Raw genomic sequence first — 27,269 nt, 5'->3', positions numbered from 1 at the left:
TTCCACTGTTCACTCATTTGCAAAACAGGCTCTACGAAGAGGAAATTAGATAATGCATATAAAGGCCATGCGGAGAGTGTTAATGAACACTACTGCCATAAAGACTCCCCCAAAGGGCTTCCCTGGTGGTGCAGTGGTTAAGAATCCTCCTACCAGTGCAGGGGACACGGGTTCGAGCCCTGGCCCGGGAAGATCGGGAAGATCCCACATGCCGTGGAGCAACTAAGCCCATGCGCCGCAACGACTGAGCCTGTGCTCTAGAGCCTGCGAATCACACCTACTGAGCCCGTGTGCCACAGCTACTGAAGCCTGTGCGCCGAGAGCCTGTGCTCCGCAACAAGAGAAGCCACCGTAATGAGAAGCCCGCACACCGCAACAAAGAGTAGCCCCCTGCTCACCGCAACTAGAGAAAGCCCACGCACAGCAACAAAGACCCAACGCAGCCAAAAATAAATAAACAAATTTATATTAAAAAAAAAGACTCCCCCAAAGCGTGTGCGTGTGCGTGCACACGTGTGCACACACACATACACACAGCAATATACTATCGTGAATAACAGCAAGGACTGGGTCTTCAATCCTGACTGGGTAACCCTGGGCAAGTCACTTGCTCTGTTTGCTCACTGAGGTCTATTCTTAAAATTCTTCCTTATTACTCTCCAGGTGACCCCTCCCCAGCCCCTAAGAAAGTAGCAGGCTTTCCTTGGGACCTGAGGGATTTGTTGGCTGCCCTCTGACCCTTTGTGTCCTTTTCTGCACTCACAGCCACGGAGCTCCTGCCACCTCGCAGAAGCTCCACAGCTCAGGCCCTCGCTGGTGTAGCCAAGCAGGCCCGGTGTGGCTGGCCCCAGGGAACCCGGCACCAGGGGTCCTGGTGTCTCCAGTCACCTCATTCTTGGTGCAGAGGCGGCAGATTTCGAAAAAATCATATTGCATTGAGATTAAGTGCCTTTAATTCCTGTTGAATCTCCCATCTGACTCACTGGCCTCCTCCCCCGGCTGACCCCATGGTCATTACCATTTCAACACCTGAATTATCAAAAGGCCGGGCACCAAAGGCTGGCAGATAATTTATTTTGGTTACAAAAGACCGATTTGGGGGAAGGGCCCATTCTCTAACCACTGGGCGTTCACCTTCCCATGGAGCTGGGAAGGCTGCGGAAGAACCTATGCAAAGATCGATAATGAAAGACTTCAAATGATTTCTCAGAGAGCTTGCCATCCTTCTTCTTCTTTGTGTCAAAAACATGCTCCAGGGGGCCTTGAGTTCCATAGGCTGGCAGTTCCATAAGCTGGCGAGCCCGGGGAGAGGCAGGACGGTGTGGAGTTCAGGGTCAGACAACACAAGCCCCATCCTGGCTCTGCCACCTGGCGACTTTGGCTATTTTCCTGGCCTCCCTCTGCCTCAGTTTCCCCATCCGCAATATGGAGATGATACCGGTCCCCACCTCATAGGGTGTTGTCAGGATCAAAGGAGATGCTGCCCTGCCTGCTGACATTATCTTTATTATTATTGTCAAAGGGTCCTGTGGCTTGGCTGTTCTTTGCATTTCAGTGACAGAGGTGTGATGGGCAGTCATTTTCCTCCTGTCCCAGAAGTGACAGGGTGCGTGGATCTGCCTGGGGCGTGCACTGAATGCTACGTACAGGTATGCCCCAGGGAGGCTCCCCCTACCCTGCAGCTGGGCCCCGAGTGTCTTTACCCACCGTGTTTCCACTTGGTCAGGTCCCACACCGAGTCCTTGGTGGGCACCGGCTACCCTGGGTTCTGAGGAATTCTGCTGGGCCACTCCAGGCTCTGCTCCCTGTTCCCAGGCCTTGCCCCCTACCTCTTTGTCCCTGTTGCTTCCTGACCTGGGTTCTCAGTCACTCGGCAGATACCGTGTGTATGTCACATAGCCTTCATTCAATCTGCATTTATTGAGCACCTACTATGCATTGTTCATTCCCACAACACTCAAAGGATAGCTACTCGGTGCTGTTCACCCACTTAATAGGCGCATAGCCTATAGTGAGCCAGGCCTGAGCGCACGGCTTACTAAATATGACTGCCTTACTAACTGCAGATGGAGGCTGTGAGGAGGGCTAGCTTGTGCAAGGGCCCTGTACCAGGTGCCGGCATGAACCAAGGACCCGGCAGGACTCCTGGCCCAGGGAGGAGGCAGAGCTGCTGGCCCCAGCCCACACCTGGGCTGGCGATGCGAGCAGGATGCCAGTGGTCAGAGAGGTGTAGCCCAGACCCTGAGCCCCAGGCTCTGACATCATCCCAGATGGGGGTGAAGGCCCTGGTGGGAATAATTCCTCCTCTGCCACCTGCCAGGGCCCAGCTGCCTCAAACGAGGTCTTATTAGAGCAAGGACTGGTTTTTCACCTCTGCTTCTTAACTCCCCTGAGCACTAGTGAGTGGAAAATGGGAGGGAATCAGGGAGTGAGAGCCCTGTCATTTCTGGAGCACGTTGCCCTCTGCATGGATATTCCTGGAAACCTTCCACGGGGCGTCCTTGGCTGGGGTGGGAAGACTTGGGGTAGAGTGGGAGCTGTTGAGTTAGTGTGGGTTGAAAAGGGCCCACTGTTCAGGAGCAACTGACCCCTTGGCCCCTGTCGCAAGACAGCTCCCATCTCTCCCCAGGAGCTGTGGAGGCTGATTTAGGGCTCAAGCCTGGCAGGCCTACCCATCCCAGATGGACCGTCCAAGGAGAGGGGTGACAGGTGGCTTGGTGTGGCCCAGAGACCAGACCACAAGCCAAGTGGCCTGCTTCCAGGCCTGCTCCCCACTTCTCCCTGGGGACCTGGCCAGGCTTGTTCCACTCTGGGCCTCAGTTTCCCCATCTATAAAAAAAGAAAGGGCTCCGCAGGGCCATCCTCTAGTTCTGACACTCTAGGTTTCCATGTGGGCTAACTAATAAAGCTCCGAGGTCCCTCAGAGGAGCCAGACGACCCCATTCGCCCTGCTTCCCTCGGCCAGGTCCAGGTCAGTGGGCTAGTTCAGCTTGCTGAAGAGATCTCAGATCTGAGTGGATTCGGCAGATGCCTCCTGATCTAAGGCCTCCTGCAAGGCCCAGGGGAATCACCGCTAAATGGCATGTCACACCCAGGGAACAGCTTTTCCGTCCCTAGGGCTCTGGGGCTGGCAGGCGGCTGCTGACCTGAACAGTCTGTGGCCAGAGGGAATGGGCTGAAACCCACAGATCTGACTCTGGGAGCCTGGCAGACGAGACACAACAGGGAATGTCTTTCTGATTATCATGGGGCTTTAAGAGCAGAAAGAGCCTTTCCAGATCATCTAAACCCCTGGTTTATTCACGAGAAAACAGCCACAGAGAGGGACAGGGCTTGCCCAAGTTCACCCAGCAAGGCTTTGATACTGTCCAAGGCCCTACCTCTAGGCCAGCTCCCCTTGGCCGGCATCAGTGTGTCCCAGACAGGCCTGATCACAGGTGTTATATGCGGCACCAGTTAAAAATTCAGAGCCCTAGGCCCAACTCTAACCCACAGAATCAGACTGCAGGTAGCCCAGGTGCCCAGGTGGCCTGTGTGTGTTGGCTCTTTGGAGAAGTGTCATCCTGACAGTTCCCACTCCAGAGCTCCAGAGAGGACCCAGAAGGCCAGTGTCCCTGAAGGAGGGAAGTATCTGGGTACCAGATGTAACAAATGTCAACCTCAAGCAGCTGTTCCAGTGCTGAGGGGTGGGAGGTGTCTCTTTGAGACTTCAGTCAACAGGGAAGACTGGCACCATGCAGCCACTGCTGCATTCCAGCCTCACAGCACTGCCCGCAGGTGGGTGGGCTTCTGCCCACTTACAGATAAGGAAACGGAGGGCACCAGAGATGAAGTAACTTGTCTCCACTTGCACAGTTGATAGGTGGCAGAGCAGGGATTTGAACCCAGAAGCGTCTGTCCCTAAGACCCTTGCTTTAAGCGTGTGTCATACTGCATCTTTTATCACGCTGAAACTGACACCAGTGGACCCGGGGATGGTGAGCTCTCCAGCAGCAGAGGCGTGCAAGCCCTGGCAGGCACGGGATGACCTTGAGCAACCCTCCTGGAGCTGTGACTGGGGAGAAACTAAGCTGGATCAAGGATGCAAGGGTGTTGGTTCGTTGTGTTTCTTCCACACACAGAGAAAAATGGTCCAGATGATTTACAGGTTCAAGTGCATCAAGGTCTTCCTGGCTCAATTGTTGCAACTGCTGGGCAGGGGACACCTGGGAGCTTTGGCATTTGTTGGGGGCAGAGAGAGGGGGCCACAGGGGGTTGGGTTCCTAGACGGTGACCATGGTGGAGAGTCTGGGTGGGGGCAGGGCTGAGGGAGCTCACCAGGGGCCACCCAGTGAGGGCTGTCCCACCATAGACTGTCCACCGACTGAAGCGCGGGCCAGAAGGAGGGGGCACCAGGGGAGCATTCCACGAAGGTTATGAAGCAGAGATGCTCCCATGGGCTCTGGAAGAGGCCCCCAAAGATGCCTCAGGGAAGCAGTGAGGGTCCCAAACAGCTGTGAGGCAAGATGTGCTGGTTCCCAAACTGGAGCTGAGGAAGGGTGAGAAGCACTTAACAGGAGAGACAGATGTGAGGGAAAAGCTTCCATACATCCCCCTGCTTTCCATTAACAAGGGTCGGGGGGCAGGGGCTGGGGCTCCCCAGTCAGCTCTTTGGGGACATATGTGGTTCCCATAACTCGGGGGCTCTGGAAGGTTTCCTGAGCACGGTCCACCCAGCAGCCACGGCAGCCTGACACGTGTGGGACCACACTGAGGTGACTGCCCCTCCCTGTAACCGCCACAGCCCAGAACTGACCCATCTGACAAGGAGACCCGATGCTCAGGGAGCCGGGGCTGAAAGGGCAAACGTGCACCATGCAGCGCACGGCACTGTTTCTCACAACCTGTGCACAGCCTCAGAGTCCTCCTTAACACAGCCCGCCCTGCACATTAAAAACTGGCATGCCGGGTAAAACCTCCCTGCCATCTCCACAGGAAGCTGAGGGCGCACGGTCCGGGTGCCTGCTGGCTTCCTGCTGTCATTCAGCACTGGTGTACCAGGACCTGTGCGGGGGACACGGTTCAGAGCTGCCCTGAGCCTTCAAGGGGCGTATACCCCAGCGGGGAGAGAGCAGGGGGCTGGTTGGAGGAGCAGAGACCAGGAGAGGCCACAGGTGCATGAGGCTGAAGGAGGAGATGGGTGTGTCTCAGGGAGCGCACACACGCTCCGCAGCCCCTCCGAGGGGGCTCCGCCACGGGCAGGGGCCCCTCAGAGGGAGGACAAGCCCAGCACCTGAACCTCCTGGCCTCCCACCGCAGTGCCTCAGTGGAGGCAAACAAGAGTACGACTGTCAACTGAGTGGTCAGCAAAGTGCAGTCAGGGGGGAGCGGAAAATCGGCTTCAGAGGGAGGAGGGCTCTGGGGCGGCTGTTCGGCTGCCAGTCTGCCCCTGAGAAACATCTTGTCTCTGGAAGCCCCTCCGGGCAGGCGGGGACCCCAGGCATCTCCTGACCCTGTGGGAAACCTCTGGGTTCACAGGGACACACCCGCTGGACACCTCTGCAACTCAGACTGCGTCCTGGATGATGTGGGAGGGGGAGGAGGACAGGGGCGTCCTCCCTTCCTGGGCTCCAACCCGCAGCCCCATTTTCTAAGGGGGGTTGGAAAGAAGCTGGGGGTGATGGGGGGACTGGCCCCCACCGTGGCACAGCCTGTGAGAGACGCCTTGGTCTGGGGCTGTTTGGGGATTAGGTGGGGACGCTCGTGAGCACTGGAACTCCCACATTATCTCTCCTCTTTTCTCATCGAGGTTCGCTCCCCTGGGTACTAGCTACACTCCTGCCTGCCTCAGTTTACCTTTATGGCCGGTGCGGTGTGCCCAGTTCTTTATTCTGAACAGCAGGACGGCAGCAGCCTTGCCTACAGCGAGCACACTCGCTTTGCAAACTCTCATCTGCAAGATTTCCTTCCCCAGCCTCAGTTTCCCCGCTCCCGGAAACGAGGAAACCGGGGCCGCCAAGGCTGCGTGGTCCCATATGGCAGCCGAGAACCACACATGGCAACTGAACGCCGGAGCCCGCAAGGTGGTGTCCGTGTTAGATACACAACAGGTTTCGAAGACTTAGTATGAAAAAAGAGTGTCAAACATCCAATATGCTATCATCCCAACACGTAATGAATACAAAATAAAAGACGCTGTGGCGGGCGGTGTGATGAACAACCTGCAGGGCGTCAGAGTATGATGAGAGGGTGCAGAGCTTAGGAGAGTTCAGAGAGGAAAGGACCAGGGCCTCTGAGGAACGGAGGCCACAGGGCCCAGCGAGCAAGAGGCCGTGTCCTATCCTGTGGAGGGAGCACGGCTGGAAGAAGGCTCCCAAAGGTTCGAGCCATGAGGCAACAGGGCCGAGGGCTCTCAAGGCAGGACGAAGCGCAGGAGAAAGGTGCAGCAGTGGGGACCGGTGGCAACGATGGGAAGGGGGCGGCACGGTGGAGCTGCAGCTCAGGACGCCCGCGAAGCAGGCTGGGGCCTGAGGGTGGTGGCCTCGAATGCCAGGCTGGGTGGGCCTGGCACACAGCAGGCACTTGCAGAAGACTGGCTGGCGGGGGACCGGGACCCAGAGAGGTCCCCGAGGGCATCCGGGTGAGTGGGGGCCACCAGGGCCCACTGCCCACCTCACAGGCCACTGAGACCGTCCCGGCCCACGGTTCTCAGGGGGCCCACCCTCTGGCTCCTTCTCCCCTCAGAAGAGGACAATTTATTTATTCATGAGCATACAGCCCCTCCCTCCAGGCAGCCAGCTCCTGGACACCTCACTTCTAATTATAGTAGGAATTTCATTAGTGCTGGAGGGAAACGCCAGGTTTCCAACCGCCTCTGTTAGTGGATGCAGGCCCCCTCCTTCTCCCCTGCTCTAGCTTGTGGCCAGTGGCCCACATGCCCAGGATGGCACAGAGGGGCAGCCATGGGGGCAGATCTCTGAGCCAGCAGATCAGGCTCCATCCTGAGTGGTCGGCATGGCAGGTTCGTGGGGATGGGACGGTGCCTGCCCCCAGGGCGTGGGATGGGGCCCACCACACACACAGAGCACAGCCTCCCAGCGGCGGGATTGTGGGGCACTGCCTTGGGCATCTCCAAAGAGCAGGGCAGGAGGACGTGTGCTGCCAGAGCTGGGCAAACAGGGGGAAAGACGGCCGGGTGGGAGCCTGGGAGGCGTCAGTTCCGCAGAGTCCTGGGATGATGGAGGTGATGACACAGAGCTGAGAGGGAGGGAGAGTGGGGCTGCCGCCGTGAGAATAGAGGGGAGCTGGGCAGGAGAGAGGCATCCGCGCGGAGAGAACCAGACAGAAAGACACAAAGACATGCAGGGGCAAAGAGAGAGAGACAGACAGACAGACACACACGCACACACACATGCACACGAGCTGGGATCTGGAGGCCAAGGAGAGAAGAAGTAAAGAAAACACCAGGGCCAGGTTGGCCAGGCTGCTCTGAGGACTCCCCAAGCAAACCCGCCCTCCTCCCCACGGGGGGCTGGCTGGGACCACCCACTCTTAGGACTAGACTCAGGGGTTGCGCGTCTAGAGCAGGAGGCATGGACCTCCAAGAACCATCTCCTTCCGTGACCGTGGGCAGCTGCTGGGATGTGGCCAGCTGGGGGCCGGAAGGTCAGCGCTCAGGGGCCGGGCGTACTTCCCCTCCAGGGCCCCTCAGGAGCCCATTTGTCCCCAACGCTGCCCCTCAGTCAGCTCTGCCGTGGTCACCAGGGCGGCAGGGCCCATCTGGTCAGCCCGAATGGGAGGCTGGAGCTGAGCCTCGTGTGTGCGGATGGCCTGAGGTGCCAGGTTCTTGACGGGAGGTGCACACAGGGGTGGGGGCACTCCTATATGGGCGGGCACTCTCCTTTCCTTGCACACTCACGCATATTCACATACGTCGCAGCCTAGATAATCACACACACCTGTTCATGTGCACGTACCAGCGCACGAGGGCACACACACACACCTGCACACTCTCCTTCCCTCCAGAGAACAGGCACCAAAGCAGTGGAGTCCCGCATGGACAACCCCCCCTTCTCAGTGGCCTCCTCCAGCCTTCCCAGAGGGGAGAGGCTTCTCTCTCTGCCAGTCCAGCCTCCTCGGTGTCCAACCCGGGGAGCCTCATGCTCTCACCCAAACTCAGGAGTGATGCCTGAGTGCTATGTGCAGCCCTAACCCCAGCTTGCATATTTTCTAGCGACGAGGAGCTCGCTATCTTCCCAGAAAGCAGCTTGAAAAAAAAATCTCCAGACAGCTCAGACTCCTGGAAAGTTGAACTTGAGGACACCACAGAGACAGTGTGGTTGCCACCGAGGGGCCCGAGCTCTGCTGGCCAGAGTCTGCCTTTCATCAAAGACTGTCCTTTCATCATGAGTTTGGAAAGTGACATAACTAGGCTGTCACCCTGGCTGTCACTCTAAATTATAACAGAACTAGAGAAACAGTGTTCTGTAGCCAGGACCACCTCCTTGACTGATGACAGCTAACAAAGATCCAAGAAAATCATTCATTCATCTACTCACTCAACTGATAAAATATCGACCAGGCAATGACCACGTGCCGGGCACTAGGATGTGGCAGTGAACAGGCATCGTCGTTTAATATTCTTTCCTAGTCGGACACTTGACCTTCGCCCATTTTACAGGCGGCAAAGGTGAGTCTGGGGAGAGGCAGCGGCTTGCTTAGAGTCGCGCAGGGAGCTGATGCTTAAGGGCAGAGCCTCACACATGATGCTGCTGCAGGCACTGACCATCTGCTAGCCCCGGGAAGAAAGGGAGAAGGCTGCGCGTCCGCCATCCCCACCCCCAGCCGTTTCTAGGACACCGAGGTATTGATTACCACCCTCGCCTAGAAGTGGTTTTCTTTCCTTTTCTTTTTTTCCACCAAGGCTTTCTGTTCCTCCTTTTCCTTCTTTTAAAAGAATAAACTCCAAGCCGCTTCTATGATTAATTACCAGCTGCCTAATGCTCCTCCACCAGCAATTTCTGGAAAGGGAATGAATTACCTTGAAACACAACCGAAAAGAGAACCCACCGTGAAGGAGAATTTCAAAGGTTACCTCGCAATTAGCAGCGGGTTCCCCTAGCCTTATGGAGTTGCCGGCGAGCCCTCAGGGGAGGGGCAGGCCACCAGCCTTCGGGGGCCACCCACCGGCTCCTGCGGGCAGCCACGCTTGGAGGGCTGGCCAAAGGCCGCCCGGTAGAAATGGGGGTTGTTTCCTGAGCACCTACGTTGAGACTGCCCTGTGGCTCCACCCCTGGTCTCTAAAGCATCGTGGGCTGCTTAATTCCGAGGTACCTCTCCCGGTTCAAATCCCCACTCCACCGCATACAGCTCTATGGGTTTCTTAACCACACTGAGCCCCTGGAGAATGAGGCATTCAACATACCTCCACATGGGATTACTGTGTAGAGAAATATGTATTTAAGGAGCCTAGTGCCTGGTACACAGCCGACTCTCACCAAGCTGCAACACTTAAAATATTCCAGGCTTCCAAGCATCCTCGTAACAGCCCTCTCAGAAACGTTGGTATAATTGTCCTCATTTTCAGATGAGAATGCTCACAAAAGGGAAAGGACTTGCCCAAGGTCGTGCAGCTGATAGGAGGAAGTCAGCATTTCCTACAGCAGGAAGGGAGATCAAGGCCTGCTCCCTGGTTCCAGAGTCTGGCTGAAGCGTAGAGGATCCCCAGGGCTCGCCTGGCCCTGCCTGTGGGTACCTGGGAGCACTGGGGCCTCAGGAGAGATGCTGAGGGCAGCAGGGAGACGATCGGGCAGGGCCTCACGTCAGGACGAAGACTCGGGCTCCCCTGGCTGGGCCCCAGAGCCTTGGGACAAAAGGCCCTGGCCCAAGTCAGCATTTCTGTGACAGCCTCCCATCTCTGGGTTGGGAGCCACAGAGTAAAGAGGGATTACACGGGTTGCCCTCTGGCACAGGGCCAAGTGTCATCAACCCTGAAATGCCACTCTGGGATGAGACACACTGGTGTCCGGGCCGGAGGCAGGCCCGGGAGGCTCAGCTCGGGACCTTCGGGCTCCAGCTGTTCCCGGGAGTTCCCTGAGGGGCCCAAGCCCCCTCCCTCATCAGGCTGGACGACCACTTGGTCTCTATCCCGTCACTGGTGGGCCCTCAGGGAGGAGGGATGGTGGGAACTGAGGTGTGCAAGAAGAAGGAAGGGGCTCTTCATTGCTAAGGAAAGTGATAGGTCCAGAGCGTTTACTGTGTGCCAGCTGTGCCAGTGCACCTGTGGGCGCCGGTGCTGTGATCCCAATCCCTCTTTTACAGACAGGTAAACCAAGGCACAAAGAAACCGCACAAGGTCATGGTGGACGAGTGGCCGGGCCAGGATTTGCACGCAGGCACTCTGACCCCAGAGCCCAGAGACTTGTGAGCGCTCAGGTGTGCACCTCAGTGCGACTGTGGGAGAGAAGGGGGTGGGCCAGCCACAGCACCCAGCCCGGCGAATAGGCCTCTCTGCCCACCCGGGCCTCTTCCCGTGTAGCTGCCATGTTGCTTACGGTGAACGAAGCCCATGTGCCACAGGCTTGAGTGGCACAGACAGGGCTGCTGTGCCAATGCCAGGGACGCCAAACCTGCCCCTCTTTCTGTGTGCATCTCCCCGCCCCTGCCCTGGCAACCACTGTAGAGACAGGCCAGGCCTAAGAGGCCCCTCGAGGCCCCTCTGGGGGCCGACGAGGTCTCAGTGGGGACGGGGTGGGTGTTGCACCCAATCCCGCCCATGAGGGCTGTGCCACAGTCAAAGGCGCAGTGTGCCGGGGCCGGCACCTGTCCCCCACTCAGGACATACTGCCCCTTCCCCAAGCATCCAGGCCAAGCTGCCCACCCCCAGCCCAGCCACACACCTACCTCAGTGACCCACGAATCACCAGCGTCCCACGTGCCGGTCAGCAGCTGGCGGCCCCTCTGCCTCACTCCAGCTCCATCCTGCTGCAATGAGAAGGGTGGTCAGGGACCACTCACAGCAGGGGCCCCAGAAATGACCTGCTGCCACATCTCCCCACCCCACCCCAGCCACACTGCCCACCTGCTGGAACGTTTACTGCCGGCCAAACCATTCGTCCCCACTTGACAGATGGGGAATCTGAAGGGTGGAGAGGAAAAGGGGCATCATGCTGGGGAGCCCTAACACAAACAGGCCCCTGACCCCCCACATCTGCCAGCTACTGGCTATGTGATCGTGGATAAGCTCCCGGCCTCTCCAGGTTTCAGTTCTGTCACCTGTTAAATGGGATCACAATGATCTCTCCTAGGGTTTCTGGGAGGATCTAAGGACATATGGTGACAGAAGCACTCGACATTCGTTCATTCAGTCAAGAGACATTGAGCAAACACCCTGAGCTGTGAACAGGGTAGTGGTCCCTGACCTGCAGGAACTCCGATAATAGGCAAAGAACCAAACAATACATAATTACAAGTGATGTCTGCCAGAAAGAACGAGTACAAGGGTGACCGTACACAGCATAAACTCAAGTTTCAGGGGTGTCTCTTTGGGGAAGTAAAGTTGAAGGATAAGCCAGAGAGAGGCAGGCCAAGATGCATGGAACAGTGTTTCAGGCGCAGGGGAGAGTATATGTGAAGACTCCAAGATAGGGTAAAAAGACTGGCTCAGCAGAAGACTTGAGAATGGGTGGTGTGGTGGGTGCGGTAGGGGAAGGAGGGGTGGGGTGAGTGACAGCCAGGAGGCTGGCCTGATCACTGCGAGGGTGGATGGGAGCCATGAGAGAGTCTGAGCAGCTGAGGGACATGAGCTTAGGTCCAGTCTGAACAGATGCCCATGGCTGCTAGGGAGAAGAGCTTAGAAGGGACAGGACGAGCCAGGGAAACCAGTGGGGGGGCTGCCCCAGGGGTCTGGGCCAGCGACAGTGGTGCTCAGAGGAGAGGGAGCAGAAGGCAGCAGTGGCAGGATCCGCTGATGCACTGGGTATGTGGGGACCCCAGTCCCCCTGCCCCCCATGGCAGTGGGTCCAGCTGCACCATCTCCACAATGAGTCACCAGTACTCCCCTCTCCTCCCTACCCACCGGGCCCCACGGGAATCCAGGAGGACCAGACCCAGGGGCCTGGCAGGGAGGCTTCTCTGGAGTCCTGGCTGCAGGGTGGGAGCCACAGAGCCCAGAGTTTGAGTTCCAGCTATGAAGGCACCTCGCTCGATGGTTCCGGGTGATCGCCACGCTCCCTGCACCTGCATGCCCTCCTCTAAGAAACGGGAAACCATGAGACTTCCCTGGTGGTCCAGTGGCTAAGGCTGCATGCTCCGGGTTCCATCCCTGGTCAGGGAACTAGATCCCACAGGCCGCAACTAAGACCCAGCACAGCCAAATAAATAAATAAATATTAAAAAAAAAAAAAAAAAAGATACGGGAAACCTGCCTACAGGGCTGAGCGCCTCTTAGGATGAGGCCCGTGCACAGGCCACATTAACTGTGGGCTCCCACACATGTGAGGGTCTGGCGGAGGCCTCAGACCCGCTGTGCAGCAGGCAGGGTCTCCCAGGGAGTGAAGTGGGTGCCTATGGCTTCAATAAAGGGCACCAAGGCCTGGCATTTGAGAGGTGGGCTCAATGATAAAAATGGTCTGGTTCAAGTCCTGGTTTCATCCCCTTACCATGTGGCTTTGGACAATTTCTTAAACTTCTCTGTGCCTCTGTTTCCTTATCAGTGGGAGGCAATATAGAGAGAAGGAGGGGTCCTCCCTCTAAGAGTGGTACAGACAGTATAAGGTAAGGCATATGAGTGCCGGACAGGCAGGTAGCTTTCCGGCCATGTCAGCTGAGGCTAAATTACCTTGCAGGAGCTGGCGCTGGCCTCCATGGAGCGCTGGGGTCCTGAGCCCCAGGCTCCCACAGCCCAGCCTGGTACCTCCACCCCACACGGGAAAGAGAATATCTCTGCGTCCTGACTCTTTGACTCTGGCAGTCCCCAAACTCTGCTAGCCATGGGGACACAAACGGCCCTTGACTCCAACTCTCCCATTTCACAGAGGAGGAAAGTGAGGTCTGGAGACAGCAGCACCTGCCCCCGTCCCGGGGTCACGCAGCAAGTCAGTGGCTGGGGGAGAACTGGAAATCAGCCTCCTGCTTCCCCACTGCCCACAGCTCAGGCCTTTCCCAAAGGCAAGCTGGCCGCAGACCCACTGGCAAAGAGAAAATACTTATTTTGGCAGCTGAGACAGAAGCCGGAAAATCCTCGCTCATTCGGTGAGCGACATCCAGGCCCCAAGGAACAACGCCTGCCCATCCCGCCTCGCAGAGGCGCCTGGACTATGGCGCACATGCTCGTGCCTCTCTGCCCCCAGCCATCCCCAGTTCTTTGCTGTTGGGCTTGGGCAAAGGGGCAAACAGACCAGAGAGGGGAAGAGACTTGTCCAAGGTCACACAGCAAGGGCACCACACAGAGGGGGCACCAGGATATGAACTCCCCTGGTTGGGGACTGACCCTTTTCCCCATAAACCTGTATTGGACCCCAACCTGGGAAGGAGAAAGGACTAGGAGCTCACCTTGATTGGGTCCACATTAGGGGTTATGCCTGGGATATTCCTTTAGCCCTCGGTGAAATGCTATGAGGTAGAAGCTAAAGAGCACGCCCAATTTACACACGAGGCCTAGAGAGCTTCTGTAGCTTCCTAAGGTCGTGCAGGTAGTAAGGAGCGAATGAGTAGTAAGCACAGAGCCCGGACATGAGCGGGTGGTCTGCTGACACTCAGGCTCTGCCCACTACCAGATGACCAGCCAGGGAGCCCACACCCTGCCCAGCTGGCACTAGACACCCGGGCTCCCTTGACCCTGTGCTGGGCCTCACCCACACTGGTGCTCAAACATGTTAGGGTGCAGGTGGGGGAGCTCAGGCCCAGGTGGGGCTGTGAACACAGAGGTGAAATCATCCATCCCCAGCCCCAGCCCCCTGGGTGCCCTTAGGTGAGCCTCACAGCCTGTAAGGGTCTGGCCACCTGGTGAGACCAGGGACAGGTGTCCCGTGCCTGCTCCCAGCCTGAGCAGACCACAACCATAAAGGACACGGATCCACGCAGGTAAGTGTTCACTGTTTAACGGGCCCTCGGTACCATGGGGTGGTGCACAGCCTGAGACTCAGGGCCCAGGGGGGTGGTAGGGCCCATCCAGGCTCCCAGAGGGATAGGTGCCCCACTGCCCAAAGGGCTCTCCTGGGCATCCTCAGCTCAGGACTCTTACTCCGGGTTGGGTGAGGGGGACGCTCTGACCACAGGGCCACTTCTGGCTGCGAGGGCAGGAAGGGGCAGAAGACGCAGTGTGCAGATCACGTGTTGAAGCGTGCTTTCGCTCTCATCGCGTGTCTGGCGCTCCCGGGGGCAGGGCAAGGCGGGAAAGATACCCATTTTACAGAGCAGGACACTGAGCTCCGAGGGAGGGTAGAGCTGCCAGGGGTGTTGCAGCTGGAAAGTGGCAAGGCTGGGTCTGGCAGAGGTCACTCAGGGGTGGGGACTGTCCCAGGACTCAGATGGATTCTCCCAGCCACAGTCACCTTCCCATCCCCTCCTCCTCTAATGGATCCCCTGGGAGGAAGGACCCACCTGGGTGTGGGCTTGGGTGGAGGCACCAGGCCAAGCTGATTGGGGCTGGGGCTGGCCCAGAGAGAGGCAGGGCTGACTAGGGATTCTTGGAGGACAGAGGTGCCCGTGCCACAGGGTGTCCAGGATGTGGGGCATCATGAGGGCTCTGTGCCCGTGGCTAAGTGACCAGTTGTTCTCTAAGCCGCCAAGGGAGCCCACATTCTGGCCTGGAGCCCGGCCCTAGCCTCGGTGGTGAGGTCGAGGGCAAGGGTGGGTAGAGCTAGGTTTGAATCCCTGCTCTGCCCTTTAATGCTGGGTGACCTTGAGCAAGTCACTTGGCATTTCTGATCATCTCCTCTCTAAACAGGGACTAGCTGCCCCTCCAGATGCTCACTCACCAGGAGAGGCTTCAGGCTGACCTTGTAGAGCCTGATGTTAGCCAGAGCACTGACCTATCCCCAGGCCTCTGGGAGAGGGGACTGGACTGCCCCGCTGTGGTCGCAGGGCAGGGGACCACACGAGTGGCACTGCTGAGCTGAAGTTCAGGGCTCTTGTCATCTGCTGCTAACCACACACACGTGCCCCTCATGCCCTGGTGGCTGTGAGGGGTTAACGAGGCACGGGTATGTAGATGCAGGTGCCACGTAAGAACAGGTCAGCGAATGGTGACTGTTAGAGTCTGGGAGAGGTTAACTGTCAAGGTCATAAGTGGTCAAGTGGGGACCAGAACACGGTCATGTGGGCACCCACCCAAACCGGATCCAACCTGCTGCTCCACTGGCTGAACTGATTGACCTGAATTGGCTCTCACGGGGGGCTGGTCCGCCTCACCTGAGCTGGACCAGGCAGCTCTGCCTACCCCCACTTTACAGATGGGCCGAACAGCTGCTGGTTCAGGGGCCCTGCACAGGCAGGGTGGCCTCAGACCCAGCTCCCAGGCTCACCCGGGAGGCACGGGCTCCTTCACCTCCAAGACCCACCCAGGGAAGCATCCCCTTACATGACCCTGGGAACAGGCCCGTCGTCCTACCCGGGCAGCCAGTGCTGGCTCCAGGAGCAAGGCAAATATTTACCCCAGTGGTTATCCAAACCAGGCAGGCTGTCCCGCCTCCCACATTCCTGGAATACATGTTCTCTGACCTCACCAAGCTGGGGGAATCCAGACATGGGGAAGAGACAGAGATAACCAGTCACCCAGTTTTAATTGGGCCTATGTGGAAACCAAGGCCTGATGGCCAGGAGGAAAAAGGCAGCTCTGAATTGTCTCTCTAACTACTCACCCACTAGGGGAGGCCCCAGGCTGACCCTGTAGAGCAGGACACTGGCCAGAACACCGACCTACCCACAGGCCACTGGGGCAGGGAGCTGGACCACCCCGTGTGGTAGTAGGGGCTACACCATTGGTGTAGCAGGGGTTACACCAATGCCACCTCTTGGCCTGCAGTTCAGGGCTGTCACCAGGCCTCAGATACTCATACCTGCTGCCAATGACACACACACAAACACACCCATTGTGCTCAAGATGTGACAAACCGCAGATTGCCCCACCTGCCAGGGCCCTTCCTCAACAGCCCCAGAAGCTCTCACTGCCTCACTCCATCTTCAGCACGATTCTGTCACCAGGGAACTGCAAGACCCATTTTACAGATGAAGAAACTTTGCAGCAGATGCCAGTGGTCACGCAGCTGGAAGTGGTAGAACGTGCACTGTCTTATTACCCCAGACCACGCCTTCAACAGCTCTGTGGTCCCAGCTCTGCCCATCGGAACCCTGTCCATCCTCCGGTGCCCAAAGGACCGACTACACCAGGCTGCCTTCCCTGATAGTTCCCCCAAGTGAGCTTTCCCTGCCCAGAACTTCCAGACATTTGGACGGTGTTTCTTTCTTTCTCCTTGCATATAATTAAAACTGGGTGCCTGGTTATCTCCAGCTGTGAGACCCTCGTACTCACTCCAGGGATAGCGGGGTTGAGCACAGAGGCTTGGGCGGCCCCGAGTGCTCAGGGGAGGCCTGAAATCCTGAGTCTTTTCCCCAAAGGACAGCAGCTGCAGTTGGCCTCAAGGAAAAGATAAGTAAAGAGACCTATGAAGCTGGTGGCTTGGGGTCTGGGGAAACTCCTGGCCAGGGCTGCCTGAGAATCACAAACTACCCTTGCTTCAATAATCCTGTATGTCTTCACTTCTGCTGAGAATATTCTGAGCTGTTCTGACAGCCTGCCCGTACCCAGGCCCGGGAAGCCCAGTGAGTCTTGTCTGGCCCTGCCCTGCAGGTCCTCGCTGCATGCCCCTCTTTGCGTGCCCCTCGGCTTCCCGCCTCCCTCTCTCCTGCGTGGAAACTTCGCAAGTGACTGGGGCAGGGCAGACTGGGAGGTTCTGCTGAATGAAGTGTATACCTGACAAGTCTGCTGCTGGGCCCTCAGGGATGCCTCCAGGTGGGAAAAGCTCTGGTGGTCAGGAGACGCCCAGCACAAACCTGGGGCCACACCTGGTACCGCGGGGATGGAAGCAGAGGGTGTTGGGAAAGGTAGGGGCTTCCAAAACCTCTCTGCCCACCTAACATCTCTGAGACTTGGTTTCCTCATTTGGAAAATGGGGGCTATAAACGGACCTCTAGGGGTTGTTCCTTCATGTTTGTTTTTTTCTTTAACACCTTTATTGTTATTGGAGTATAATTGCTTTACAAAGGTGTGTTAGTTTCTGCTGTATAACAAAGTGAATCAGCTACACATATACATATATCCCCATATCCCCTCCCTCTTGCACCTCCCTCCCACCCTCCCTATCCCACCCCTCTAGGCGGTCACAAAGCACCTAGCTGATCTTCCTGTGCTATGTGGCTGCTTCCCACTAGCTATCCATTTTACATTTGGTAGTGTATATATGTCCATGCCACTCTCTCACTTCGTCCCAGCTTACTCTTCCCCCTCCCCGTGTCCTCAAGTCCATTCTCTACGTCTGTGCCTTTATTCCTGTCCTGCCCCTAGGTTCTTCATGACCATTTTTTTTTCTTTTAGATTCCATATATATGTGTTAGCATACGGTATTTGTTTTTCTCTGTCTGACTTACTTCACTCTGTATGACAGACTCTAGGTCCATCCACCTCACTACAAATAACTCAATTTCGTTCCTTTTTATGGCTGAGTAATATTCCATTGTATATATGTGTCACATCTTCTTTATCCATTCATCTGTCGATGGACACTCAGGTTGCTTCCCCTTCATGTTTGTTTATGCCATGCATCCATCCATCCATTTCCTTCTCCCGACAGCTAATGACACTGCCTACTTTGCGCCAGGGAAGGAAGAGAAGGAGAGGGAAAAGAGTAGGAGAGGATGGGTGGGGAGAGGAGGGCACGGTCGAAGGCCAACGTCGCTGGCCTGGATGCTTCCCAAGGGTGTCTGCACACTGTCTAATGCGAGGCGGGCAAGACACAGAGTAATTCTAGGACAGAGGGCTGGAGGGCAGCAAAACGGGGTGTTGAGGGCATCATGCTCTTGAGAAGAGCCTCTCAGGCAGGAGGGCACCCCTCCTGGGCGAAGGCCCAGAGGCTTGTCAGGAGAAAAGCCTCAGACTGAAGAGAAAATGATAGATGAAATCAGGAGCAGGGGACAGCTGCGTTCAAGGGCACATGCAGACACACCCCCGGGGGCCCCGCCAAAGCTTCACCCAGAGCCCAATTCCAACTTGCTGTGTTATCAAGGCCAGGCTGGAGAGGCCTATCAGAGGGGAAAGCCCTCGCCCTCTCCACGAGCACAGTCCAGGCCCCGAGGAACGACGTTCACCCAACCTGCCTCTCAGAGGTGCCCTGGCTCATGGCGCACGTGTGTGCCGAGCCACCCAGCCTCTTGATGTCGGGCTTGCGCAATGGGGCAAACTGAGACCAGACAGAAGTTGGCTGTGACTCGTGGCTCACTCCTGCTGGAGGAAGAGGGCTTCCCAAGCCGTCAAATGAACAATTTCTCCTCTAATCAAGGGGGGAGGTACAGCGTGGACTAAGGGCACATAATGTGGCTCTAGACTCTGACACAATAGAAGGTGTGTGTAGAGTGGCTCTGCTATCCACTGAGCTGTGATACTGGGCAAGAAACAGCCTCTCTGGGCCTCAGATTCCTCATCTGTAAAATGGGGATAATGAGTCCTTCCTCTCACAGAGTTGTAAGGACTTAACAAGGTTATGCCCACACTGCACTTGCACAGGAAGTGCTTGGTAAATAGGGAGCGTCATTGTTCTCACTGGCTCAGCTTTGCTGCCAAGTGAAGACTTGGGGTCTTGCTGGGGAGGGAGGCACTGGATCTCTTACCAAAAAGATGGAGAAAGATCCCGAGAAGATGAATCCTGGCTTCAGGCCCCTTCTGAGGCTGATTCAAGAGCCAGCCCGGTGGGTCTGTTCCCCAGAGACAGGCTTCCTGAGGGTCACCTGCTCCCAGGAGGGGGGCCCCCAGTCCCTCCCCACAGAACAGACAAAGGTGTTGAGCATCCTCCAGGTACAAGCTCTGTGCCAGGGGCTCTCTTCCACACCCACCATGTCATCAGGCCCCATGGATGGGCGTAAGCCTCACCCTCCCCAGGGGCCAGGGCCTTGCCCAGAGGGGCACCTGGCTGGGGCTGGCCAAACCAGGGACCCTGCCACCCACGTGGGTGCTTGCCACTCCCAATGCCGATGATTTAAACTGAATTTTCTGCCAGTGGCCCCTCTTACAGGCTTTGTCTCCTGCCCCGCCCACTCTGCTTAGGGTGGCAGGGCCCTGTGCTGCCCATCTCAACCTCACCCCTGTGATACCCTCGATCCCAAATGCCCTGCAGCATTCACTGGGCCTGCAGAGGCGCTTAGAAGAGTCCGTGGAGGTCCTCAGTCTAAGCCTGCCACCTTGCAGAGGAGGGGACATAAGTTCAGAGAGGGACAGGACGAGAAGCCAGGCCAGCTCTGGTTGGAGGTTAGACTGAGGAGCTGAGGACTCACGCACAAGCCCCCTGTCCCTCCAGGGCTCAGTTTCCTGGTCTGGGCTAACACTGGCTGGAAGATTGGCTGAGCTGACATGACACCCATGGTTGGTGCAGGACTGGGCAGCCCCGTCAGCTGTCCGCTCCACAGGGCAGCCTGGACTCCAGGCCCAGGGCAGGCGGGAAGGTCGAGGGGCTGAAGGGCACGGGCACTCCTGACAGCACATGCAAAATGCTAGTACCAAGTGTTCCTGACCATCCGTGTCCTGGGCCAGGGGCCAGCCCCCGGCGGTCACACTCCCCAAACAGGCATCCCTCTGGGATTCTGGTCACACGTGGGCCAGGCCAGTCTGAAGTGATGGCCAAGGCCCAGATTTACAGATGCCAGACAAAGGAGAGTGCTGTTCTCGCTTGCAGGAAGTAGCGGGTCAGAGCACGGGCACTAACGTCACCCAGGCCTGGATGAAGTCCTAGTTCTGTTGCTTGCAAGCCACGTGGCCTCAGCCAAGTCCCTGCATCTCTCCCTGCCTCAGTTTACTCACGGTGCAATGGGGAGGGAGAAGGTTGCACTGGGGTAAGGGCGCCCAACCCCTGGCCCTCGGAGGAGCCAGGCCATGGGAGCTCATGCTATTTGTAGGGACGCCAGCCCTCCCTGCAAGGGCAACCCAGTCATGGTCTGCAGGGTCGCTGCTGGGAAGGCTGGGGAAGAAAAGGATTGCAGGGTGTGTTAATCACCAAACTGCATTCTGCAGCCTGTCCCAAGATGCTCCACTGATGCAGCCACCCAGGGAAGCTTGACTGGTCCCATCGGATCTTGCTAACACCGAGGGGGGCTCCAAGCCTGTTTTTGGCACATACCCTCCCTGACCTGGGCAAGTGCCTCCCGATCCCTTGAAGCCTCCATCTGCCATCTGTAAAGTGGTATTAGTGCCTACCTAATGTCCTGGGTTGCTGGGAGGACTCTAGGAGATGGAGGATGGGGCCAGGTCTGGCAATGGGCTCCGAGGAGGTTCCCTGCTCTGTTCACTGCCTACCAGGGCTGCTCCTGCCTTCCTGGGCAGCCCCAGGGCCCAGCCCTCTCTGAGCCATCACACACCCAGAGAGCGTCCCAGGGCCCCTGCCAGGAGGCACTGAGGACTCCCAGGTGCTTCCCAGCTGAGGCCGTCAGGACCAGCCTACGATGTCCCTCCTTCTCCCATGAGGCTGAGGTCTCTGTGTGTTCTTCAAGAAAGGGGCTCCCTCAGCCCAGCAACTTTGTGGGATTCTTGCCCATCAATCCTTGGGACTGACAGAAGCTGCCCTCTGGCACTGGACCCCTGGACAGGCCAAGGCCAGCCCCACAATGGTGTCTCCCTCCTGTCGTCCACAGCACCCAGCACAGGGCCTGCCCCCAGAATGTTTGAGCAGTGATGAATGGATGAATGAATGAGCAGTCATGGGAGGGGTGGTGTGAAAACAGATTTAGATCAGAGAACACAGCAGCTGACACGTGCACAGTGCTCACCACATCCATCCTAGGCCCGGCTCTAAGAGGCACTGGCTACGCTGGTTAACCCATTAGTCCCCATGGCGATTCTATAAAGCGGTAAGGTCGTCCCCATTTCACAGATGAGGAAACTGAGGCTCAGAGACATGAAGTCACTTGCCCATGGTGTTAGAAAGTGGCAGAGCTAGATCCAGTGCAGGCCCTGGGCTCCAGAATCCACACACTGGTCCACGGTGCTGCCTGGGGCGGGGGCCCTGGGGAGGGTGGGGAGAGCAGCCCGTCCAGGCCGGAGGTTCCCGCCCAGGCTCCAGGCCCTGCCCCAGGGATTTAAGTGGTCTGGGGTGTGCCATCTTTCAAAGCTGCCCTGGATCTCATGTACAGCAGGAGCTGAGAAACCCTGGGCAGCCTCACCCTCACTCTTCAATCGGAGAAATGGTGGCTCAGGCAGGGAGGGGACATGTCCAAGGTCACCCTGCATGTTGGGGGAGCCTGGGACCTGGAGTCCAGCTCCTCTGACTTCTCCATCGTGGGCTTGGAGCTCTTGGAAATGGCACTGTGGTCCCAGCAAAGCAGCCCACAGGCGCAGACGCCGGTGGGAGAGATGAGGCAGACAGACGCAGGGAAGGCAGAACAGCACGCAGCCAGATGACACACAGGCCCAGCAATGCCTGACTCACGGCCACCCATCCCGTGACTCCACCCACCGCCAGTGTCCCCACCCTGGCTCACGCTCCACATCCCGCTGCAACCTCCAGAGTCCCCTGCCATTTAGGACCAGAAAGCCACAGAGGGAGGAAGGAGCGGCGGGGCCCCACCCAGAGCTGGGTGGGAAACCCGGACAACCCGAGCTGGGGGGACTCCGGGACACGCAGAGGAAGAGGCATATGCGCTGCCTCTGCTCCTCTCTGCGGTGCCCACACCCGCAGCCTGTGCTGGCCAGCGCCCTGCGGACCACGCGCCCAGGAGGAAAGCTGGCGTTGACACCCACCAGGGCCAACTCTCTCAGCCATGTGACGCCCTCTGCATCGGGGCCCCACACCTGGAAGAGCATGTTAGGTTTTTTTGCTCTCAGGTTCCTCTCCCCAAGGACGCATTACTCCTCTGGCCAAGAATTTCAATGGCTCCCCATTGTCTACGAGGTCAGCTCCAACTCTTCATCCTCATACTCAAGGCCCCAGCCTGACTCTGACCCGTAACGTCTAGGCTCCCACCCCGGCACCCTGCCCACATTAATCCTGCTGCCAGGAATGTCTCCGTCCCTGTGGCCTGACTCACTGGGAAGGAAATTCACACCCCCCCGCGAGGAGCCACAGGGGTCAGACACTGTGTTCCCAGAACCTCAAGGACTCCTCACAGTTCCCTATGCCACTGGCTCTGAAAGGCCCATTTGACAGACGTGGAGGCTGAGGCTCAGAGCGGCAACGTGTCCAAGACCACTGGAGGCTGAGTTGTCACCACACAGCACAGGGGCTTGGGTTGCTTGGACCTACGGTCTTCCCTGTTGTTAACAAGCTTTTAGCTGGTCCACGAGGTCAGGGTGACCCCGAGTCTGTTAGCTCACCCAATGCCACGGCGACTTGGGTCTGCTCGCCTTGGCATCCTGACCCTCCCTTCATCCCCCTTTGGGAACAAGCTGCAACCCCTGATACTGGGCTGGGCTTAGGCTGGGGGCACCTGGTCGGGGGAGGTGGGTCAGAGAAGCTGTGCAGCACAGTGGCCAAGAGCACGGGCTCTGCAGTCAGCTGCCCGGTTCAATCCCAGTGTAACCACCCTGGGCAGGTCGATTCACAAGGCTGTGCCTCAGTTTCTTCCTCTGGAAATGGGGACAACAGGAGTAGTGACCTCAGAGATGCTGTCACAGTGAACGTGAATTCCTGTAGATAAAGGATCAGAGCAGCACCTCCACAGAGTGCTACAGAAGCGTTTGCAGCTCTTAGTATCGTTGCCCTGTTCCTCCCTGCACCTTACACTCAACATCACAACCAAAGGAAAACTGAAGTCCTCAGAGCACCTACCAGGGGAAGGAAGAGGGCTGGAGAGTGGCAGGAGAATCTGCCCCTCGGCACTGCACCCTCCCCAGCTTTCGGCCCACAAGCTGTCACCCTGGCCCATCTGCCTGAGCAGGGCAGAGCAGAGAGAGCTGGCATGTTCCCCCTCTCAGGTCCTGGGAGGAGGGAGGAGGGAGGAGGGAGGGCTCCTGCCCAGGCACAGATGCCCAGCTTGCCCCCGTGTCGTCAGTGGGATGACCCAGAGACGGGTGATGCCAGCATCACTACCCCCACCCCCCACGGCGACACTGGCAGCCACTCACGTCTCACTCCCTGCTTGGGGGCCATCACAGACACTGTTCCCCACTGGGCTGGATATAGAGATATCTGAGATGCGTTGGGGGTGGGGGGGTATCTGGGGCAGTTAACCCCAAACCTGGTTGTCCTTATAGGGTATAGATTCATCCTACCTCCAAACCCTTTATCCCATGGGATGCTCCTAGCTGGGCAAAGCTTCTTCCTCTCCCCTTTCTACAGATGGGGCCCAGAGTGGGTGAGTGACTAGCCCACGTGCACCAGCAAGCTGGTGGTGGAACCCAGACAAAACCCTGCTCTCCAGGCTCCCAGGCCTGGACCCACTATGAGGTTTCTCTTGCCAGGCCCCTAAAGGTGACTGATCATCTAGGAGAAGATAAGTCACCAGCATGTGTGGGTGAGGGACGGGCAGGGACCCAGAGCTTCCACCAACGGGAGGCCCTGGGAGGGGGTTAGAACAGGTCAGAGGCAGGGCAGCTGCGAGCCTGAGGTCCAGCTTCCTTTCTCAAGAGGGCATGATTCCTGGCAGCAGCTCCCACGGGAAACAGTAGAAGCACCACCCGCGGGAAACACGGGGTGGGACAAAGAGGGTGCCGGGCAGGGTTTCCTGTTGGGTGGGTGACCTGTGTGCCTGTGGCCCTGGGACCAGGCCAGGGCTGGGTTTCGCCTCATCCCTGGCTCAGGCCCAGGCCACCCTGAGTCCCATCCTCCGGGCCTGCCCTGGCTTCCTGTCTCACTGGCCCCGCCCAGACCAGAAGAGAGCAGGGCCCTGTGGAGGCTTCCTCAGAAGCACCAAACTTTCCTGGGGCAGGAGTGCGCAGCTGCCCTGGCCTCTTCAGTGGCCTTTAGCCTCTGACCTCTAGACCTCCAGCTATTTTTTTCCTAGCAAGAGGCCTTGACAAAAAAGCACTACTGGGTTTTATTCCCAGAACTTCAGGCACAGCTGAGTAGAGGCTGTAGGAATCAGATCACCGTCTTCCCCCACTTCGGGCAGGAGCCATGCTGAAGCGACCAGGACAAGGGGAGAAGCTGAGCAAGGATGGATCTCAGGCCTCAAAGGCAGAACTTCCCAGGGGTCAAAGACGAGGGACAGTGTGGTACCTCTGCAGAAGCTGGGCAGGGTAGTCCCCACACCAGGGACAATGTGATGTCAAACCATGGGAGCAGCACCCAGAGTAAGACACCTTCAACCCCCCACCCCAGTTTTGGATGCCTGGATCCTTAAAAGTGTCAGGTTCTGGGTGGGATGGGAACTCGGTCCAGGGGCTGTGGGACCACCCATGGTCTCCAGGTGAACCCAACCCATTCCGTGTGCCTCACGAGCTGGGGACTCACCTGTCCACAGGTGAGGAGGTGGTGGGAAAGGAGAAGTTAGTGGCCTGGCCCAGTGAGGGGGAAGAGGTTTGAAGAAAGGCCCTCAGCCCAGGGCACAGGCTATGGGAGAAGCGTCTCAGGTCTCTCTCAAGGTTGCTTGGCAAACAGGCGACTCAGAAAGCAAACAGGCCAGGAAGTGCGGAGGGCCCACCGTAGACAAAGGCCTCTTGTAGCTCAGTGCTGGGGAGGAGCGCGAACAGGAGGTGGTCTGGGCTGACTGGGGCTGGGCCTTGCCTGAGATCACCCTGGGGACAGGAATGGAGCTGGGATCCAGGTCTCCTGCTTGTTCCGTGGGCAGCTCAAGGGCCTCCCCAGGGGCTGTGCTGGGAAGGTGGGACCCTGCTCACTCGGGCAGGGGCTGACTTTGGCTTCACCTCGGCTGCCCAACGCAGGACACTGATGACATGTCCACACTAGTCCAATCAAACAGGCCCTGATGGGGCTGTCTGCGGGCCCAGCCGGATGCTCTTCCTGGAAGCAGTGAAGCTTGGGAGGGACCAGGTTAAGGAGGCTAAAGCCTCAGGGGTCTGTGGGCCTGAGGTGGGCAGGGTAGAAGACAAGCCAGACTACAGCCTGGTGGGCGGCCAGGGCACCAGTTACCAGGGAGAGTTACTGAGACAGCCATGGGGCAGTAGTGAGCCTCCTGACCCCAGGGGCATACAAGCTGAGGCTGGAGATACACAGGCTTTAGAACCACCCCTGGCCAGAACCCACATTCAGTCATGGGTGGCAGGATGGCTGGCCTGTGCCACCAGCTCAACCAGTGGCCACCCCACCTCCATTCCTTTTCTGAATTGGAGTTTTCCAGCTGTATCAGAATGGCCTTGAGCTCATTAGCCCATGGGACTCATACAGGTTGAACACCCCCAAATCCTATCACAACAGAGACAAGGTCCGACAATGCTCTGTGTGGCCCTGATGGCAGCTCTCTGTGCCCCTCATCCCGGGCACCTAGTAGAATCGGCCTCAGTCCATCCGGGGAAAAGTATGCCTAGCTTCGCCAGAACCTAGGGCAGCCTGTGGAGTCAGCCACACCCTGATCCCCACCCAATGGCTGCCTCTCCCCGGCCCTCAGCCCACCCTGAGATGTTGCTGATGCCGGCTTGGCAGTGAGCATCTCCACGGCCAGGGATGTGCTTTGTATTGAGCACAGACCTGGCACAGACTTGGTTGCCAGGAAATGTCTGTCAAAGGAAGGAGGGACAGAAGCAGCAGGGAGGAAGGGGGACAAACAGACACTTGAACCCAGGCGGGCTCTCAAGAGCACTGCCCCCAAGGCCACCATAGCCCTCCTCCTCCTCCAGGACCTGGGGGACTGTGCCCTCTATAGGTAAGACACAGCGCTCAGGTCAGGTAAACATGGAAGAAGGCCGAGGGAGGCCCTACTCAGGGCATTCCCTTGGGCTCTGCTGCCTGGGTGGGCTCGGAGAAGCCCCTCAGATGTCCGGGCTCAGGGTCTCTGCACTCTGCCCACATCTGTTCTGGAAGCCTGGCTCTGACTCCAGCCTCTCTGGAGGACAGGGACCCTCGCCCCAGCTGCTTGGTCCACGAGGGACTCAGCGATGTCTCTCAGCTCCCCTGAGGTCCCCCGCCCAACGCTGAGGTTTCATCCTCTTGGACTGGCAGTGTGGTGGGACATGGCTGCCTCATGACATGAGCACAGGGTCTTTGCTGTGAAAGGTGATCCTGTCCATCCAACAGGAGGAAAATATGTCACAGGTATGGAGGTCCAGAGAGGTTCTGGAAGACCTGGGGTGCGGACAACCCTACCCCCTTGCCTAGCCCAGGTCCCGGCACACAGTAGGTGCTTAATGCCTACCTGCTGAATTAACCAATGGCTTGCTGGGTGCATGACAATGGGCTGACCTGGGCTCTCCTGCTGAGGGGCCAGGACTCAGCAACACGCTCTAGGGGACATCACAGGGGCTGCTGCATGCACATGTGTCCCTCTTTGGCCTTTTTGAGCTGCTCCTGGACAGAGGATGCCCCCCCGCCCAACCCTGTTTCAGGGCTGGGCGCGTTCCCTGCAGTCAGCAAGCCCAGTGTCTTTTCTTGACAGATGGAGGTAGGGGAGGTCCAGGGAGGGTAGGGGGTCAGAAGCAGTGGCCATTCCCCAGGCCAGGCCTCCCCACACCAAATCCAGAGGCCCGAAAACTCCAGGACCTGGCTCAGGGCTGCCCTCTGTCCACCGCCCCTACCAGTGTGGCCCCCTCCCCTGGCTCCCTGGCTCAGCCTCCTGGCTGCAGCTGGCCTGAACTGCTTACTTAGACAAACAGGGAAGGCAGCCACGTGACTGGTTAAGGTTTCCTGGACCAGGGAGACACACACACACACACACACACACACAAACACAGCCACTTGCGGCAGGTCAGGTGATCACGCAGCCCAGCAGGCCGGGACTGGGCCAGCTCAGGTCTCCCTGTGTCTGAAGGACAAGGGACCGGGCCTGCCTTTCTTCACCCAGAAGAATGCCTTCTCCAAACACTTGTTTTCTGCTTCCTGGATGTGTCAGGGACGTGCTGGATGGGAATAGAGCTGGGGGGGGGCGGGGGGGGGAGAGAAGGAGGGGAGGAAGAGCGCCCAGCCCTCGGCCTTGTCTGGTGT

General features: G+C 58.0%; 1 protein-coding gene across 10 annotated transcripts in view; it reads right to left on the bottom strand.

Moving 5' to 3' along the window:
* The window catches only part of ZMIZ1 (zinc finger MIZ-type containing 1), a 230,684-nt gene that overhangs the window by 132,955 nt on the left and 70,460 nt on the right, over positions 1-27,269 (bottom strand). For 8 of the 10 annotated variants that reach the window (XR_016388087.1, XM_089897764.1, XM_089897763.1 and 5 more), the window contains one exon: positions 10,882-10,962. The exons of 1 other annotated variant lie outside the window; for it this stretch is intronic. Coding sequence is in view for 6 of the 9 variants with exons in the window: in XM_089897763.1 (XP_089753889.1) it covers positions 10,882-10,962 (81 nt within the window). In the remaining 3 variants the exon portion in view is untranslated. Of the gene's footprint in view, positions 1-10,881; positions 10,963-27,269 lie in introns of those variants that run through there. One more of the 10 variants, XM_089897759.1, reaches the window with a different exon arrangement.

The sequence above is a fragment of the Delphinapterus leucas genome, chromosome 16, assembly GCF_059928025.1.
Source record: "Delphinapterus leucas isolate spDelLeu-1000000601 "Yukka" chromosome 16, BTC_Dleu_Yukka2, whole genome shotgun sequence".
NCBI lineage: Eukaryota > Metazoa > Chordata > Mammalia > Artiodactyla > Monodontidae > Delphinapterus > Delphinapterus leucas.
The sequence above is the reverse complement of the archived record's forward strand: the minus strand, read 5'-3'. Positions and strand labels throughout refer to the sequence as shown.